General features: G+C 42.2%; 2 protein-coding genes across 21 annotated transcripts in view; both read left to right on the top strand.

Moving 5' to 3' along the window:
* Positions 1-14,792, top strand: part of LOC116096585 (microtubule-actin cross-linking factor 1) — a 353,064-nt gene that overhangs the window by 156,078 nt on the left and 182,194 nt on the right. The window lies entirely within an intron of this gene.
* On the top strand, positions 3,103-13,897 carry LOC116096586. Its single transcript, XM_031378582.1, has one exon. It carries the CDS (start codon positions 8,716-8,718, stop codon positions 9,757-9,759), a length of 1,044 nt encoding a protein of 347 aa, XP_031234442.1. The 5' UTR covers positions 3,103-8,715; the 3' UTR covers positions 9,760-13,897.

The following is a 14,792-nucleotide window of genomic DNA, read 5'->3' as shown; positions in this document are numbered from 1 at the left end:
TCTCTGTGTAGCCCTGGCTGTCCTGGAACTCACTCTGTAGATCAGGCTGGCCTTGAATTCAGAAATCCGCCTGCCTCTGCCTCCCAAGTGCTGGGATTAAAGGCATGCGCCACCACTTTCCAGCTCTGTTTTTTTTCTTAATTGGCACAAATTCTTTAAAGTCTGGACTGCTGTTAGAAAAGAACAACTCTCGGCTGGGCTGTGGTGGCTCACGCCTTTAATCCCAGCCCTTGGGAGGCAGAGGCAGGTGGATTTCTGAGTTCGAGGCCAGCCTGGTCTACAGAGTGAGTTCCAGGACAGCCAGAGCTACACAGAGAAACCTTGTCTGTAAAAAAAAACCAAAAAAGAAAAAAAGAAAAGAACAACTCTCTTTTAGTAAAAAGAATTTTCTTTCTTTCTTCTTTTTTGATTTTTTCTGGAAGTCATTCTGTAGACCAGGCTGGCCTGGAACTCAGAAATCCACCTGCCTCTGCCTCCCACATGCTGGGATTAAAGGCGTGCGCCACCACTGCCCGGCAAAAAAAAAAAAAAAGAAAGAATGTTCTTTTTAAGTTAGTTTTAGTCCAGCCTAGCAAAGTGTTTCTGCATGGAATGTGACTGAGGGGAGCATCCTTCAGCTGGTGTGAAGAAAGCACAGAGGTGAGGCATGTGTGATGTCCTAGTTGGAGAACAATCTTCAATGGAGCGCCATCTTCTGGTTGAAGGCAGAGCAGCAGGTATCTTGGAATCCTTAAACCCTGAGAAAATTCTCAGAGATCACAGGCTTGTTTCTTAGAACTTTGGTTTAGAGCCAATGCTGGCATTCTGCAGCATGAGTAAGGTTTGGAATGCGTGGAATTAGCATGTATTTTTGTAGAACTACAGTATGTTTTCAGGCAAGGTTTGAATATAAGAATAGCTGGGAACCTGAGCTAAGTGACTATATCCTTTAGAGTAGGAGCAAAAATTTTGTTGAGCCTTTTATAAGGGACTATAGTTACCTTCTGAAACCCTTATGAATAGAGATGGTTGTGAGGGCATGGGGAGGTTGCTGCTGTTTTGTTTTGACATAAAATGTTCTCACTGTGAACACCTAATAGTATACTCATAGGTATACATAATGATACGTGCTATGTCTCTGTTTTGCTTGACAGCAACTAAATCTCCTTTAAAGGAGGGAAACTTAAAAATCTTGCCTCTCAGTTGAAGATGTGGCAATAGAGATGAGCATAATGGAGTGGATGCTTTCCTGAGCAGCCCAGTCAGAAGCTTTCTTTCCCGTTTCCAGGTGTTCCATGCTGAGGGCGTGGCTGCCCGGCAGGTTGCTTGGCATGCAGGCAGGAGGCATTATACCTAAGACTATAAACATGCCTTCTTTAATTTTAAAATTGTGTTTATTTTATGTATATGGGTGTTTTGTCTGCATATATGCCTGTGCATGCCTGCCCAGAAGAGGGTGTCAGATTCCCTGGGACCAGAGTTACAGATGGTTGGGAGCCCTGGTGTGGGTGCTGGGATTGAACCTCTGGATCTACAGTCAGCCCTCTCAACAGCTAAGCAATCTTTTCAGCTTTGCAAACATTTTTTTTTTGATGTAAAATGCACATAATTTTGGAAGTAGAAAAATATAGTAAAGAATTACCATATATTCAACATCTAGTTTAAGAATTAACTCGTAATAATCATAATTTCATTTATAGTACAATTCACTTCTCAAACCTCAGCTCAGACCTTGTATAATTTTTCTGTAAATATTTTGGTGTGTATCTCTGAAAGATTGAGTCCTTTTATTTAAGCAAGGCACAATAAGTTCATGTCATAAATTTTAATACTTCATAAAACCATCACATCAATGTTATGATGTGCCCAGTCATCTCGCTTGTTAAAAATAAGTTTCATCTGGCTTAGAATCCAAAATAGGTATACATATATATTGTATCAAATCTGTCTTTTCCCCTGTACGATTGTTAAAGAATTCAGGATGTTTATCTTATAAAGGTTTTTTTTTGTTTGTTTGTTTTGTTTTGTTTTGTTTCATTTTTGTTTTTTGTTTTTTGAGACAGGGTTTCTCTGTGTAGCCTTGGCTGTCCTGGAACTCACTCTGTAGACCAGGCTGGCCTGGAACTCAGAAATCCACCTTCCTCTGCCTTCCAAGTGCTGGGATTAAAGGTGTGTGCCACCACCGCCAGGCTAATCTTATAAAGTTTATTAAGATGCTGATAGCATCCCTTGGGGCTCTTCTAACAATGTCCAGTATTCCTGTTGCCTGTACACTGCTAGCCTAACTTGGGGATCTGAACTTGAGTTCCAGTGACATCAGCTTTAAAACATTCTCACTCACACTCCCCTTTTTCTCTCCCTTTGTTTCTTCCCCTTTCTCCCCATCTCTCCTCTTTTCTCTCTTTCCCCTCTTTCCCTCTCTACTGACACAGTGTCTCTCTTTGTAGCTTTGGCTGTTTGTCCTGGAACTCTCTATGCAGACTAGGCTGGCCTTGATCTCCCAGAGGTCTCCCTGCTTCTTATTCCTGAGTGCTAGGAGTAAAGGAGCACAGGTACCACTATGCCTGGCAATAGTAATTTAATTATTCCCTTCTACACACACATACATGTTATATGTTGTATGTAATATACATACATAAAAACACCAGTGTCGGGCTGGTGAGATGGCTCAGCGGGTAGAAGCACTGACCGCTCTTCCAAAGGTCCTGAGTTCAAATCCCAGCAACCATGTATGGTGGCTCACAACCACCAGTAATGAGATCTGACGCCCTCCTTTGGTATGTCTGAAGACAGCTACAATGTACTTATTTATAATAATAAATAAATCTTTGGGCCGGAGCAAGCTGGTTGACCAGAGCTAGCCAAGGTCCTAAAAAAGTCAATTCCCAACAACCAGGTGAAGGCTCACAACTATCTGTACAGCTACAGTCTATACTTATATACATAAAATAAATTAATGAATTTTTTTTTTTCGAGACAGGGTTTTTCTGTGTATCCCTGGCTGTCCTGGAGCTCACTCTGTAGATCAGGCTGGCCTCGAACTCAGAAATCCACGTGCCTCTGCCTCCCAAGTGCTGGGATTAAAGGTGTGCGCCACCATGGCCCGGCAAATTAATGAATCTTTAAAAAAAAAACAAACAAAACACCAGTGTCACTGCAAGCATGCGCCTCAGCGCTGGGCTTCTTGATTTAACAAGATGTTCAGCTTCAGCTGGGTTGCAGCATGAATCAGCTTTACTGCTATTTAGTATTTCGTTAAAGGGCAAGCTGTAGATGCTATTCGTTTTCTTCATAAGTAGATGGGCATTTGGGTTCCCCCCACTTTGGGTATGGGAGTATGATAAATAATGATGTGATTTAATTTTTTCACTTTTACTTTTAAGTGCATGTATGTGCATTCACACTCAGGCTGCAGTGTGTGCATAGAGGTAGGACGACTTTTGTGGAGGAGACAGTTCTCTCCTACCCGTGGGCTCCAGATCACCCGGCTTGGCAGTGCTCACCTTTAACCAGTGAGCTGTGGTTAAACACTGTGGAGATAATGCTTTCTTCTTTCTTTAAAAAAAAACTTTAGTGACTTTTTATACAATTTTTTTTTATTGTATTACTTTTCCTCCCCCAGCTTCTCTAAGATTCCCCTCACTTCCCTCTCCATAAAACTTCATGTTCTTCTCTCTCAGTGGAAAGAACAAACAAACAAAACAAATGAAAAAGACAGGACAAAACCTCACATACACATAATAAACATGGATTCCTGTTGTGCTGGCCAACTGCTCCTGAGCATGGAACCTGCCCTGGAGTGTGGGATGGACATGCCCAGGAGACTGATCTCCTCTCTCTAGCAGGCATAGGTGCACGGAGCTTCTTGATAAAGGCAGAACTTTGTGTGTGCTTCCTTCTCCGTGCTGGGGTTCTGTCGGGCTTGAGCTTTGAAGATTCATTTCTTGTCTGTATACTTATTAGATGTTCTCATCAAGGTTACATGTTCGTACAGACTGTAATATAGTGTTACTGTATATAACTGTGTAGCTGTATCCATAGAAATTCAGAGTAGAGCTGTTAGATGTTAGGAGATCAGCAAAATAGCTGTTCTAGCTAGTTAGTCTTTGCAATTGGTGTTGATGAAGTAGAACACTGATGTTTGTGCACATGTGCATGATAGATGGTGATTTTAATCTTAAGAACTATTTTGTTGAAATAGAGATTGGCTCCAGATTAAAACGTTACTAGTACTGGTAAGATTGGTAGTACCAATATCTTTATAGAGAGACTACAGTTTCTAAAATACTTTTGACATATATTTTTAAAATATGTACTAAATGGTTGGAGTTCTTTTATTTTAACGTATGTTTTTAGTTTTGAAAATTCCAAGGAATCGGATGCATACATAGTCCTTATGTGTATAGTTGCTTTACAATGACACAGAAGTTAATATTTTGCTCTTTTTTCTTCTGAGGCATTTTCCCTCTTCTTTTTCTTTAAGGAAGCGGAACATTTCAGACACATCGTTTTCTTGCTCTCTGCTCTGTGGTAAATGCCCTTCTCAAGTTGGCAAATATCATTCCTTATGCAATTTTGTGCATTAACAGCAGATTGGGATCCTAACAGTTTGTGCTAGCATTTGTATGTTTTCTATTTCCAGTGTGCCCACTCCAGCCTTGTTCATGTAAGGCCCATCCTCCACTCCTAAGCTAAATACCCAGCCCTAAGGTTGATGGGGTTTGTCAGTGATGGCTTGTTCGTCTTGGCATGTATAGAGTGTGATGTGAGTGGTACACCCCACAGCTGTGCCACATTTACTTACTTAATTAAATATAAGGACTTTGTTGCCTTCACTTGTGTGAATAAAGAGCCATTGTTACAGTGAACATCTGTGTGTATGTGATCGTGCCATTGAAGTAAGGGGTCTGGGGCTAGACACCTGGCCTGGAATTCTAGGCCGAATGTGGAAGTCAGAGGACAACTTTATGGAGTTGCTTCTCTCCTTCCACCTTCGTGTGGGAGGGGTTGTAGTAATCGAGTTTAAGCAGATAGCTAACTTAGCACAGCACATCTCTGAATCACTATCTCACCAGCCCTTCTTCCTTTTTCTTGCCCAAAGCTTATCTACAAATTGCTCTGGAAACTCCAATATGACTTATGATACTTGTTAGGTAATATTATTATTTGGCATATTGCACTTTGTTTGTTGGTTTGTACTTGATCCCTGCACTAGGAGTAAGGCTTAGCAAAGCCAAGGACTTTGTTGCCTTCACTGTCTTTGCTTGTCATAAAATAAGCAGTCAATGAATATTCATTAAGTGGATGGATGTTCCATGAATTTGGACATCTAAAAGCTGTGAAGATAGGTTGTATAGATAAATGGGCTATGATGGCTTATTAATTAATTAATATTATTAAGCATTGTCCAAATGAGGAAACTGAAGCAGTTAACTAACTGGTATCTTGGGGCCATATGCCTTTATAGCAATAACAAAATGTCTTTTCTCTAGGTTTGGCTCAAGCCCATTTTGAGGTGTTGAGGACTTTTAGTTTGTGTGTTCCCACTTCCTTCCCAGAGCAGGTCTCTTGTGGCCCAGGCTATCCTTGAACTTCGGATCCTTCTGCCTTCACCTCACCACCATGCCATTTGGTTCTTCCTCTTCTTTCTCTTCCCCCTCCTCCTCTTCCTTCTGCTTCATGATTGCTTAGTACTTAGGGTATGATAAAGTGCCATTCATGTTCACAGAGTGAATGAACGGCTGTGCATTTTAACTCTGGTTTTCTCTCAAGGAGAACTGTGGGTAATAAATAGTTAACTACAAAAAAGCCAGATGAAAAGACTTGAATAAGTAGATCCCAAAAGCCTGCTTTTTGAGAAGGCATAGCCATATGTTCATAGGCTGTACCAGGTGAAGGTCATGCCCAGATTAGTCCTGTAATCAGTTAACTCAGTAAAGGAGTGGAAGCATCCTGTCTAAGAAGAAAACCTTGGAGGTTACCTACTTTCCTTAGAATATAGTCAAGAAAAAGAAGGTGTATTGGAATCCCTGTTGGAGCTAGGGATGGCTCCTAATATTTAGCTCCAGGCATAAATGGGAATAAAAGAGATTTGCTATAGATCAGGCACTGAGCCAAGTGCTTTACAGACATTATATCATTAGCCTTGTCTTTCTACCCCATTACGTGGGTGGTAGTGTCCACACCTTATAGGTGAGAAATCTGAATCACTTAGTAAATTAGTTAAGCCACTTAGCAATTTGAACCTAGTTCCACTCTTCTGAAATTTCTGTTCCTGTCTTGACCAGTTTTTCTCTGTAGTAGAAAACGATGCAACTGACATATTTAGAAAAGAATAGACTCACAGAAGTTAAAAAAAAAAAAAAAAAAAAGCTTAGTTCTAGCTTCCTAGAGAAACCCACCGCAGTGATAGTTCTACTGTTAAGCAGCTGTCTCTTTTATCCCAGGTTGATCTATTTTTTTTTTTTTTTAGCTTATATTTCACTAATGAAAATCAAAATTGTACCTTGCTGCATGAAGCTTAATAGTTCCTTATTTCTGTTTTCTCTTTTGGATTTGTGAAGGTTTGGTGGATACATGAACAATTTGGTTGTAATGTCATGATTTTTGCTGTTGAACTGAATCTGCGTTTCCCATGCTCTGACTTGCTGTCTTTTGTGATGTCCATAAGATGGCGCTGCAGTATTGCTGTCGCTTTAGTAACAGACTTAGGGTAGAAGATTGTAGTTGTAGGTCGATGGGCTACACGGGAGCTGGGCTGTCCTTCTGGGAGGACTGGTTTTGGGTCTTCAGGAAAGGTGATATGCTGTGCTTCAGGGCTGTGCTGGTATACACTTTTTGAACTTACATAGAGCTGGCATAACTGAGAATTCCTTGAGCTCAGGGGTTCAAAGCTAGCCAGGACAACATATCAAAATCCCATTACACATGTACACACGCACATGTACAGTGTGTATGTGGCTTAGTGGTGGTGCACGTGACTCCAGCATGTACAAGACCTCTGATTCCTGGCACTGTAGGAACATGAAAAAGAAACTGCTACATAGAGAAGAAACATCCATACCTCCTCTTCCATTCCATTCAGAGAGCCTTTAGATTGCAGTATGTTCTCATTTGTTAGGCAGGATGAGGGAAACAGTGGGGTGGAGGAATCCTGCTGATAGCACAGGGTGTGGTCTATGAGGCTCACTTAAAATATAATTCAGACTTCATTCTCTGTATCTGTCTGAGTGAAAATCACCTGGGCTTCAGTCCCACAGCAGCTCTCCCCAAGGGGTATTTCTTGTTGCTTGGCTGCAGAGTATAGTTGCTAGTTTAGAACTGTGGGAATATCTTCTTGTTTTATGGCAGCAGAAAACAGATTTTCCTCCCTCTAGTAATTAATAGAGCTGAAATGAAAAGTTTCTCTTTTATTCTGAATAGGTATTTTTGAGACAGGGTTTCACTCAGTAGTCCAGGCTAGCTTCAGACATGCTTTGAAATTCTTAGTATCCCAGTAGCTGAGATTGCACACATCAACCATTTTGTCTGGTTAAAATGAAGCCTAAATTGATTGTGTCTCCCCTGCCCCCTGTTATTTCAACTTGGGCAAGTTAATCAGCTTCCTCAAATCCTACTTTTCTTTACCTAAAAATTGAGCCACACATGGCAGCTGTGAGAATATAACAGAATAATATATATTATCCTGTTACATTATATATATGCATATATATATAATATGTTATATATACGTGTATCTTCACATAGCACTTGTTACATAGCAAGTACTCAAAATATGATAGCTAACTGTGGCAAAGGCAGTGTTGGTGATTACTATTGAACATTTATGTCAAATACTGTTGTCTGACTTTTATATTGTATTGACAAATGATCACCTGTCCATGAGGCTTAATATACTATACTCAAAACCAATTTCCAGGTTTTTCATCAGTATGTTTCTGGCCATCGGAATTAGTAGATGTTTCTCTTTGGAGGTGGTCATATATGCCACAGGAGGCTAGATTGTTCATGTCCCTGTTCCTTTTCTATGGAAGGAGTGGGCTCTAGTCTCTCTTAGGTTAAAATTTGATTATGTATATCTTGCTTGCTATTTTCTTTTGGGCATTCTGGAGCAGTGATTAAACCATATTTCGTAGGTTGGGAGCCATAATTGTGGCTTCTCTGGTCTTGCCTACCTGGCCCTTCCCTTCCGTTGCTAGTTAGTACCAGCTGAGCTGGTTTGCTGCCCCCACCCCCTTTGATATTGTTCTCCTCCTCCTCCTCTCTCCACCGTACCTCTCTTCCTTTCCCCTCCCCTTTCCATTTACTCTTACGATCTCCCCTCCTCCCTCTCCCTGGTTTCTAGCTCCTTTTTGCGTTCTGTTTGTGTTACTGAGGGCAGTGCTCCAATTACCTCATATTTGGAGAGAGGAAGCAGCAGCCAATCCGGTTTCTGTCTGCTTTTAGGTCAAGTGATTTCTGAACTGCAGTGAGATGCTTTGAAATTTGTCTTGTTGCAGCTCTGAGCCTGTAAGATGGCTGTCTGAATCGAGCGGCTGGAAGAGACAGAGAGAGGCGGGGAGGGAGGGAGAAAGGATTGGAGGATTTGCCGGCATAGTGCATGTTTTTTTGTTTTTTGTTTTTTTGTTTTTTTTTTTTTTAATGTGCATCGAGTCCGATGAAGCCGACATTGGAATTTCTCTGGGATCTGAGGACTGATTTAACTGCTTTATTTTCTGAGATTGAGAGAGGAAAGAAATGGGAAATTCATTGGGCTGTGTTAAGGAGCCGAAAGAGTCCATAGCTGTTCCTGAGAAGGCTCCCATCTCTCCTAAGAAGAGGGTTCGGTTCAAAAGGAAGTGGAGAGGGAAGAAAATCCTTACTCCAGAAGCATCTCACAGGGAGGAAGCTTTGGAAGGCACTGGAGTCATTGAAGAGACTGAAACCCTAACGAAGTTAACAGCGAGTCTCCCAAAGGAGCACGGAGTGGGAGGGGCAGAGCATCCCCCATCAGACATTTTGCTGCCTGGAGACTCGGCTCCCAACTCAGGGGTGGGCGATCAAGGGATGATTGTACAGGTAAAGGAGAGATTCCAAGCAGAGATCCAAACTGCTCACCTTTTGTTGGAGAATGAGTCATCAGTTGTTAGAGGGGCCTGGGATTCCCTAGAAGAGGGTATGACAGTCATTGCTCACCTGCTTGATAACCCAGCAGAAAGGAACTGTGAGAAGTCTGTGAGCCAACTGGTGGAATTTCCGAGGACAGCATCCTGCAGCAGCAGGGCTGTGCTGCTGCCTTTGCAGGGAGAGACTGCAGTGGAGCAGGGAGGCACTCTGCTCCGATCTCGGAGCAGCACTTTGCCTCGGATAGATTACCCCTCTGACCCAGGAGATCAAGACCAACCTTCAAAGGGCTGGAGTGTGGGGGGAAGAACCAAGAGCGTTCCAAGTGCCCCTCACACAGGTTCTCGGATTGCTAAGTGTTCTGTTGTTTCATCAATACCCAAACAGTCAGGAGACCCTATTCACACAGAGCCTATCCATGTGGGTCTCGTGTCCCGAAAAGAACTCATAATGCCTGCTTCGCAGAGTGATTTATCTGTCAGTGGCATCACTATGAGCATTTTGCCATCCTCCTCTGGCTATGGCAGCGATGGGCTGCGCCTGCATGGGATCCGGTCTGAAGATACAGAACCTGAAAAGACCTCCACACCCTTCTCAGAAGAGGATGGTACCCTGTCTTTGGAGGCAAGCCATACTGATCGTGGGGTCTGGAGGAGGTGGGTGGTGTACTTGGGGTAATCAAACTGTCTTTTGGATTCCTGCCTCTCAGGCATATCAAAGTGGAGTGTGGTAAGCAGTAAGGATCTTGGAGTATTTCAAACTTACTCCTATATGGGGAGGGTGAGTTAGTGATGGCTAGGGGTTAGCAAGCATATTCTATTTCAAGTCTGTCCCTTGATGCTTAAAACCAAGTCTTGTTGGCTCTGGGGAAATCTCAGATTTTGAGTATCCATATAGCATAGTTGCTGAAGCTATCTGGTAGGATTACTTTTCAAGGTGCAGTGCTGGGCATTCCTTACACTCAGTCAGGGCTGTTGGTTTGTTTGCCCCCTTCAAGAAGTTGAGATGTAGCACAAAGGGTAAAGGGAAGCCTAGCTTAATTTCTAACATTAGCATGGGGGTGTGAGGGATCTTGGAGGCTTGGGGAGTGTGGCAGTTGTCTACAGCGTGCTTGCTCTTCTCTCTGGAGAGTGGTGTTCTTAGCAGAGCTGATGCAATTGCTTCCCTATGAGGGTATATCTAATGATAGCACTCACTGAGTGTTTGTATGGAAGGAGAGGGCTCTTCCCCCTTTGCTTCTAGTGCTAAGATTAAAGGAGATTAGGGGATGTGGAGTGTGGGGCATTGATGGGGAGAGAAGGAGTGGGGAGAGAGAGAGAAAGGGAGAGTGAGTGGATGAGATGGGACAGTTTGAAAGTTCAAAACTACAAAGTTTATCTTGTGATTGAACTTGTTTAGGGCTTTAACATGTCTTGTCAGGCAACAGTAACTGCTGTGTTCAAAACAGAATTCAGAAATCTGGACACTCAACTAAGGTCACAGGAAGATTCTGGATAACACACTATGTAGCTGTAGGCCATTCATGGTTGAATTTTTATTGGCATATTGGCCTCTGCTGCATATGAAATACAAACTTTAGAGATGCCAAACATTTGGATTTTTTGTTTGTTTGTTTGTTTGGTTAGTTTTTGGCAAAGCTGTGGACAAATGATACTAATTACAAAACTGCCCTGATCTAGAAAGGTAACCTGCCTGTTTGACACCAACACAATGAGGGTAAGGATAAACTCAAAATTTAAGGTGACCTTTGTTTGCAATTTCTACTTTGGTGATTAATTGGCTCTCTGATAGGCCATCTCAGTACCATCTGTTACTACTTTTGGATACACCATTGAAAATATCTCTTAGGCTGGATGTGTAGCTCATTGTGAGAATGCCTGCCTAGCATACACAAAGCTCTAGTTTGGTCCTCACCACCACTAAACTGTGCTTTGTGGTACATGCCTGTAATCACATCATTCATGAGATGCATATAGAAGGTTCAGAAGTTCAGGGTTATTCTCTACTACATAGTGAGTTATAGGTTAAAGGCTAGTCTAAGATATGTAAGAGCTTGTTTTATGGAGGGAAAAAATAAAAACAGAAGGACTGGCAAAATGGATTAGTGAGTAAAACGTACTTGGTGCTTAGTGATCTGAGTCTGACCCCTCAGAACTGATGTAAAGGTAGAAGACTGACTCTATAAAGTTGTATTCTGATTTCCCTACAGGCTCTGTGACATGTGTGCCCATACACAGTAATATGCTAACTTAAAAAACATAAATAAGTAAAGTTGGAGGCTTTGCTAGCCTGGAATAAAATAAGAGTATTCGTTGTGGTAGGAAAGAAGGCAGGGAGCTGTGGGTGCCAGTATCTGGGATTTATTGGGTAAGAATGCCAGAGGCAATATTTATTTATTTATTTATTTATTTATTTATTTAATGGAGTAGATGCTGAATAGTTGAAGTAAAGTCTAGGGCTGAGTTGAAGTAAGGACTAGTCATAATATTAGGTAAGATTCATATAAGATGGTCATAATCAAAGTGAGACTTTCTCCCCACCCCCATTTTTGTTTTTTTGAAACATGGTTTCTCTGTGTAGCCCTGGCTGTCCTGGAACTTGTTTTGTAGACCAGGCTGGCTTCAAACTCACAGAGATCTGCCTGTTTCTGCCTCCCCAGTGCTGGAATTAAAGGTGCGAGGCACCACGCACAAACTAAGTGTAAGACTTCAGAAAGGATGAAGTGGGAACGTTTAGAACTCCTGGTGCATATCAGTCCTGGATACTGAGCCATGCATAGTAATGGCACTTTTCTATCGGCTGTGTCTTCTAGGCAGTAAGGTTCTTTGCAATTCTCTGAGAAATCTTAAAAGATTGATTGGAGAATCTTTTGGGCAGTGAGTGATCTATAGCTTGGTATTTTTAATAGTAGGATGATTCTTTTGCTGTTTGATCTGTGAGTCACATTGGTATGTGATATTTTCTGAGCAGCCATCCATTACTTCTACCTCTTGGCCAAGTTCAGTTAGGCTACTCTGGAAGAGCCAAATGTTACAAACTAAATGATTGAGTCTCCATGTAGACATCTGACATGCTTCTGAGGCTCTGTGCTCATAATGGGGCTATGGATCAACATGTTTCCTAAGAAATAACTTCTTAGGTTAAATGTGAAATTTCTTCAAAGTGAAAATCCTTCAAGCCACATGGCATGAAACCTTCATAGTCTCTGTATGATATGTGTCTTAAGAGCGCTTGTCCCTTACTTGCCAACTAGTCACAGCAGCAGCCAGGAAGGGAGAGAGCAGCACATTCTGACCCCACGGGCATTGTAGACGAGGAGTGGGACTCCCAGCAAGTATCTGCTCTGAGTGCGAGCTCCCTCTGTAGACAGTGGGAGTGTGAGGAGCGTGGTGGCCGACCACTGCTCACCTCCTGGCTCACACCTCCTGCCTCAGGATCTTTTGCTTTTATTGTATTTTGTTTATAATGTGTTACAATAGTAATACATCTCAGAGAATAATGTGAGAATGTGAGTTAGAGTGGCGTCTGTCTTAGCAAAACTTGTTCTCTCTCCTGCTGATTGGCTCAGGATGTGCTCCTGTGGCTTTGACGACACAACCTTCCCTGAGTGAGTGTGCTGCTTCTCAGACGTGGTAGCTGATGCCTATCCCGACCAGGTGCATGTTTTAGATAATAGAAGGCAACTATGGCCTGATTTTTTTGGCTAGTGGTACAGTTGAAATTTCCTTTGTCAAGAAAGAGTTAATGTAGAAGCAGGATGCTTCAAGGCAGCTGACAGGCATGGTATGCAGAGTGCTAAGTAGACTTGGATTTAAAGCTCAATGGAACAGGCTAATAGCAGTGTGCTTTGATGTCAGACAAAGGCCTCCTTGGCCCCTTCCTTCTCTCAGGACTCTGCTCCTTTCAGCCATCAATACCTAGAATATTTGATTTCATTTAAACAAGGAAAATTGTTGAAAACCCTTTCATCTTCCCATCTTGGCTTCTACCACCAATCTCCTGCCCATCCAGTTAGTGAGGAAGTGAACTCCATACCAGTGTCCTTCCTCACACCTTGGAGTCCTGTAAGCTACAAGTTTCAAGAGAGTAGTTATATAAGGCTGGGGCCAGAATGAGGGCAGCTGGTATACTGGTTTGTGAGCCTAATTAGCCTTTTCAGTTTATAGTTACCTTTTCCTCATTTCTCTGCTTTGATTATAGAGAATTGTTTTACTTACATTGGTTTTGTATTGTAAGAGAAAAGCAAAACTAAACATGATATTACTGGAAGAATGTAGTTTTGATTAGGTAGTTTTAGAAAAGACTTTTTTTTTTTTTTTTTTAAATATGTACTTAATTAGAAGCTGGGCATGGTGGGTCAGGCCTATCCAGCACTTGGGCGATAAAGGCAGGAGCAGCTGGACTTTGTGGCTCTTACCTACATCATGAGTTCCATCCCAGCCAGGGCTATGTGAGACCTCATCTCACAAAAACAGATCAAATAAAAAAAGTATATAATTAAAAACATTACTGTAGAGTTACTATTTTAGGTCAACTATGCAACTTAGTGCAACTATGTTAAAAAGGATACACTTTAGAGACAGTTACTGAAATGTTTATGAAGAAAATATTTGTGGGTTTTTTGAATATATAGTAATAGGGGAGGAGTAAAGTAGGCATGTGGATGAAGCAAGGTAGTGAAATTGGGTGCTGGGTACATAATGGCTTTTACTGTTATCTCTTGGTATGTTTTTGAAATTTTACATTTCAAATGGTAGATTAAGGAAAATTAATTATAACAGTAGTGATATGAAACTGTCCCGCAGTTTCAGGGAGAGTTCGAGAACAAAAGGACAGGAAGCCAAGTTGAGGGTTTCTAATCAAGGCTCTTCTTTACTTTGGGGGTTCAGCATTTATATACAAGAGAGCATAACTGAATCTCTAGGTTACAACGACATTTGAATAACATAAGGAATTCGGGAGGAGTCAGGAAGAGTCTAAACAAAGTCCAGGGGGAAGTCCAAGGGAAGCTGGCTGCTGGGCTGACGGTGGAGACACAGGACATCCCGCAGGTCTCAGCTCAGGGGAGTGGCTGGAGGCACAGTCCACAGTGGAGGAGGAGGTCGACTACAGATGTCCTCAGGCTGTATACCTACCAGTTCTGGAGTCTTCAAAGGTGGAACTCATAGTAGTGAGTCTTTGGTTCAGGCACAGAAGGCATGAGTTAAGTCTGCAGTGGCAAGCTCCCATGTCTTGCAGCTGAGGGACCCCAACATCTCGCCCTTGTGTATTATATGAAAGTAGGGTTAAGGCCATTTAGTCAGAATTAACCTGGGTATTTGTTATCTCTGGCAGACATCTTTACCCATCATCAAGGTCACGTGTAGTTAGTTTGATTCTACAAACTGGGCTCTTTTCGTGTTTTTTCCAAAACACAGCCTCTCGGCGTGTGTCTCTGTCTTAGGTGGATATCTGTTAGGATTGTGGACCACAGGGTTCTGAAATGTACCATTCGCCCATGTAGCTAGCGCCAAGATATGTCTCAAATATCTGTAGAGTCTTGGACAGCAAGTCTCTCTGGAGTCTATTCTTTCTGAAGTCTGCTTGAAGTAGTGTCTGTAGCCATTGTGTTCAGGGATGGGTGTAGCCTCTTGACTTCAATTGTGTGCGGCGCTTCTGCTGCCTACCAGCAGCAATAATGACCGAACACCTGGACTTCTTCTCTCGACGGT

This window comes from Mastomys coucha, unplaced genomic scaffold (assembly GCF_008632895.1).
Source record: "Mastomys coucha isolate ucsf_1 unplaced genomic scaffold, UCSF_Mcou_1 pScaffold18, whole genome shotgun sequence".
Classification (NCBI taxonomy): domain Eukaryota; kingdom Metazoa; phylum Chordata; class Mammalia; order Rodentia; family Muridae; genus Mastomys; species Mastomys coucha.
Note: the sequence above shows the minus strand (reverse complement) of the source record. Positions and strands in the feature narration are given on the sequence as shown.